The sequence below is a fragment of the Lathyrus oleraceus genome, unplaced genomic scaffold (genome assembly GCF_024323335.1).
Source record: "Lathyrus oleraceus cultivar Zhongwan6 unplaced genomic scaffold, CAAS_Psat_ZW6_1.0 chrUn0153, whole genome shotgun sequence".
Classification (NCBI taxonomy): domain Eukaryota; kingdom Viridiplantae; phylum Streptophyta; class Magnoliopsida; order Fabales; family Fabaceae; genus Lathyrus; species Lathyrus oleraceus.
Window position 1 is genome coordinate 74,881 of NW_026112544.1, and position 4,790 is coordinate 79,670.

The 4,790-nt window shown below is 29.1% G+C and overlaps 1 protein-coding gene across 1 annotated transcript; it reads right to left on the minus strand.

The window, feature by feature from the left end:
• Positions 1 to 2,831: 2,831 nt before the first annotated feature.
• LOC127112548 (zinc finger A20 and AN1 domain-containing stress-associated protein 6-like) lies at positions 2,832 to 3,318 on the minus strand. Its single transcript, XM_051046368.1, has one exon. The coding sequence runs from the start codon at positions 3,258 to 3,260 to the stop codon at positions 2,832 to 2,834; it is 429 nt and encodes a 142-aa protein (XP_050902325.1). The 5' UTR covers positions 3,261 to 3,318.
• Positions 3,319 to 4,790: the final 1,472 nt, after the last annotated feature.

Below are 4,790 nucleotides of genomic sequence, written 5' to 3' on the forward strand. Positions count from 1 at the left end.
TAGAACAATTCACACTAACAAAATAGCTAAATACTTCATTTTTAACATATTCAAAAACAAACTCATCCATAGTTATCATCTTTGTAAAAACTAATCGTGTCGATTTTAACTAAATTCAAAAAATTTAAAACTAATATTGCTATTAGGACCATCTTCACAACTTTTTATAAGACCAATTGTTTTTTCCTCTTATCAAATTATATATTTGGATTATTAGGATACTTCTTCATATGTTTGTTCATGATAGTGGTTCAATTCCTAGAACTACTGCATGCATAAATTTTGTCATAAAAGATATGTATAATCTTATCATTGTCTCTTGCGAAGGATAATCATACTTTAGAAATGGGTCTATTAGATTTTCTTTTTAGAACTTGTGTATCTTCTATAGATATATTTTATTGTGTTTCTAGTTGTGTTGTGTTTAAGCTTGAGGTGGTTGTTCTTTTCTTTGTGAGAAAAGAATGACACCTAAAGGAGACAAGGAATTCATTTGTTGGAGAAATTATCAAAATATTACCTTCCAATTATATAATATTGTGAATTTCATTATATACAAAAAGACATGTTTACATTGTTAGATTACAAATAAAATGCATCAAAATATATGTCACTAGAACAACCCGTTATAGCGTGTTTAAGATATTTGTTGTAGTTCATCCCTAGATCAGACCATCTAAACCGAAAAGCGTAAAAAATAAATTATTTACAGTTAGTTGTACTATAAAATAAACATATGGAACAAATGAGATAAACTTACTTTGTTGCGTAATGGAATGTGAAGTTGTTCACATTAACGGGGGAGAGTGACAACACTCTCGCAAACCCCATGCTTGGAGAAAAATAGCGCAAGAATAAAACGAACAAGTACCCTTTCGTGCGTTTTACACAAATAACTATATAGATGGGATAAAACAGCTTAACCCCGGTTAATATGCGATGAACTTTTATCTATCATTAACAAGGGCCCGTTATTGAAGATGAGTACAATAATCTCGCATATCGTTATATGATACAATTATACTCCCTCATACATGAAGGCATGGATAGCTAGGACTAAGGATGTTGAACGAGTATTCAGAAATTGAAAGGATTCGTACAAATAACTTCCACAATATCTGGTGGCACTTAAGCATTATGCTTCGAAAACTGTTGCAATTTTGGAGACCTTGTCGGCATATACCCCAAACAGGACTCATGTTACTGGAAATGGAATATTCCACCGACTCTTCTAGGCGTATGAACCATGCATCAAATGTTTTGCATTATGTAAACCTATTATACAAATTGATGTAACATGGTTGTACATGAAATACAAAGGAACACTACTCATGGCAGTGGCACAAGATGGCAACATCAACATTTTTCCAATCACCTTCGCTCTGGTTGAAGGGGAGACTGCTGGTGGATGGAGTTTTTTCTAAAAAATCTCTGATTACACATTGGTCTTCAGCCTAACTTATGCTTGATTTCAGATAGATATCTATCTATTGAGAGTGCTTATAAAAACCTTGATAGTGACTGGCAAGATCCTCCTTTTATTCATGTCTACAACATTAGACACGTCACTCAAAATTTCATGCGGGAGATCAAAGACAAGACGCTACGAAAGAAGATTATGAATGCAGGGTATGCATTAACAGAACATCCCTTCAAACACTATCGGGAAGAGATCAGATTGACAAATGCAGATGCATTAAGGTGGATCGATAATATTCCATTGGAGAAGTGGACCATGGCATTCGACAATGGTCAATGATGGGGACACATGACAACAAATCTTATGGAATCAATGAACTATGTCTTCAAAGGCATCCAAAACCTACCGATAACCGCTTTGGTGAGAGCAACCTATTTTAGGTTAGAGTCACTATTTGAGATCAAACGCTTAAAATGGAGTTCAGTGTTACAATCAGGGCAGTTGTTTAGTGAAACTTCAATGAAATTCGTTAAGGAGGAAGTTTCCAAAGCTAACACACATGTGGTCACAATGTTTGACTATTGTAAAGATTGATTTAGTGTAGATGAGGAAATCGACCACAATGAGGGGAGGCCAAGGGGATACTATCGAGTCGAACTAGATCAATGTTGGTGCAATTGTGAAAAGTTCCAAGCCTTCCGCATGCGTTGTTCACATGTCATAGCGACATGTTCAAAGGCTCGACAAGACCCTTCCAACTTACTATCTGCCACTTATAAAGTCACAAACTTATGCACTGCGTACAACAATAACTTTCCCGTGGTAACAAAGGAAGATTATTGACATGCATATTAAGGGGAGATAGTTTTACACAATAAAATTATACAAAGAAAGAAAAAGGATCGCCCTAAAATATATGTGCATTAAGCTATGTAAGAATACTTAAACCCTAAACATATACATTAATAAAGATGTATTAAAAACTAACATGACAATATCATATTATAATACAATTATTTGAAAATATACCATTCTATAATAAGATATCCGTGTAAAAAATTTATTAACAATATACACAAATTAATATCTATGATAATTTTGATATAAATATACTTGTTAAAAAAATACTATAAAAATAACCATATGTTTGTAGAAATGTTTAATGAGAAGTTTTATATATGACTTTTTATTCAGGCTATTCATTGGGTATTATAGACTACTTGTTATTCCTTCTCATGCAAAGCAAAATTATTCCGGTACCATAATCAATGAGATTATTATAAATGGCAATATGTAATAGTTAAAAAACATTGAAGGATTAATAATTAAAAATATATATAAATATTCATAAAGAATCAATATATTTACAATCTTAATTATTAAAAATTAAAATTAAAATTGATATCCACATCTAAACTCGGTGTTCTAATTTATCACTCACACATAAAGGATTTTGTTTATCTAATATTTGACGACCAATCTTCTTTAAATCCACCTTGCATGCATGTTCTTCAGGATATCTATGCATTTTACAAAATACATTTCCACAACGACAATTAAATCCTAATAGTCCCACTTTTTTGTTGCAACTCTTGCACCTATTTTTCTCTGTCTTTATGTTTTGATTGTCGGTAAGAGAAGTAGCTGCCATAGCCTCACAGATACTATCAGTATTAGGGGTCATTGAAGAACAAGAAGATGTTGATTCAAAAACAAAGCTTTCATCATTTGACTTTTCAATGTTTTCTTTGAGATAATCATTGTAACACTTTGAGCAGAGATTGTTGTTTGAAGAAGAACCGTAGAAACCACAACCATTGACACAAAGCAATGGAACCATGTTTCACTTAAGAAAAATAGATGTTTGCAAATTCGGAGAAAGGGAGAGTTTTGTGGAGAAAAGATTCAAGCTTGAAAGTTTTGAATGATGGATTAGGTTGTGTTCATTTATAGGATATAATTGCTAGATGATTGTAACTAATAATACCATATTTTAGGAAACTATCTGCCAAAAAATTAGGAAAGAATTAAATAAGTGTAGATTTAATTTTTGAGAAAAATATGCAAGATCTAATATAGTCTCTCAAAAAAATAAAAATAATTTCTAGGTTTTGAAGAAAATAATCGGGACTTAGTCCCTAATTTATTTGCATTTTATTTGATTTATTAAAAAATTTAATTAAATAAAATGAAGATAAAATAGTGATTATTTAATAGTTTTATAAAAGGAAAATAAATACGGAAGGAAATAAATATTTTTTTTATTAAACAACATAAATGTCCTAAAAAAACTATGATAATGTTTTTTTTTAATAAAATATTAATTTTGGTATATCCTAATCTTATGTAAATTCTGGATAGGACTAGTTATATATTATTTTTGTTTTGTTAAATTAATGATTATTTATGTTTTTAATTATTTGTTATATTAAAATCTTAAAATTAAATTTTTGATTTAGAAAATGTTAAAATCTCTTTTGAAATGATCTAAAATAACTTCATTTATAACTACCATTATTGTTACCACTTTGCAGAATATTTAGGTCCTAAACGAATTCTAAGAATTTGACATTTATAAAATTAATTTTTATATAAATAATTTAAATATATTTATTTTTTAGACTTTCTAAGATGTAAAATCATTTATTAAATTATCATAATCGATTTCTTATCCAATTTCTTTTTCAATGGATAGTAAAGTCAATCATTTAATCTTTGTTAAGGCATTGATTGATGCTATATTTATATATTTAAAAACTACATCAATTGATGCTATATTTATATATTTTTTATAAGTAAATGCTATATATAAAAGTGAGGATCAACTTACTTTATAACTAAGTTTTTTAGCTTGCTCCAAATCATAATCTTTAAATTGAATCTAATCTAATGGTTAATTAGAATTTTTATTTAATTAACCATTAGATTAAATTTAATTTAAAGACTATAATTTAGAGTAAGTTTAAAAAACTTACTCTTAGAGTAAGTTGATCCCCCAAATATATATATATATATATATATATATATATATTAAGAAAATTAAAATTTTAAGACCTAACGCGAGGTCTTTACCAACCTAATTGTTGAGATGGCCCTACCACTTTTTCATTTTATGTACATATCAAACAATTCCAATATTTAAACCATAATAATTTTTTTTGAGACATGAATATCACATGAATTCACGTGAATACGATAATTCTGAACACTTAATTTTTTTACTTGTAAAACTACAACAGGAGAGATATTGTCCCTGTCTTGATATTTCAACATGAATACTATAATTATGAACACTTAATCTTAAAGAAGACATGATATTCAAATTTTTCATTTGCAAGCTTCTAAAACTGGCCACTTCACTAAACTATGA

What these genes read in the sequence shown, in the direction of transcription:
- LOC127112548 (XM_051046368.1), bottom strand. Translation starts at nt 3,260, where the DNA reads ATGGTTCCATTGCTTTGTGTCAATGGTTGTGGTTTCTACGGTTCTTCT.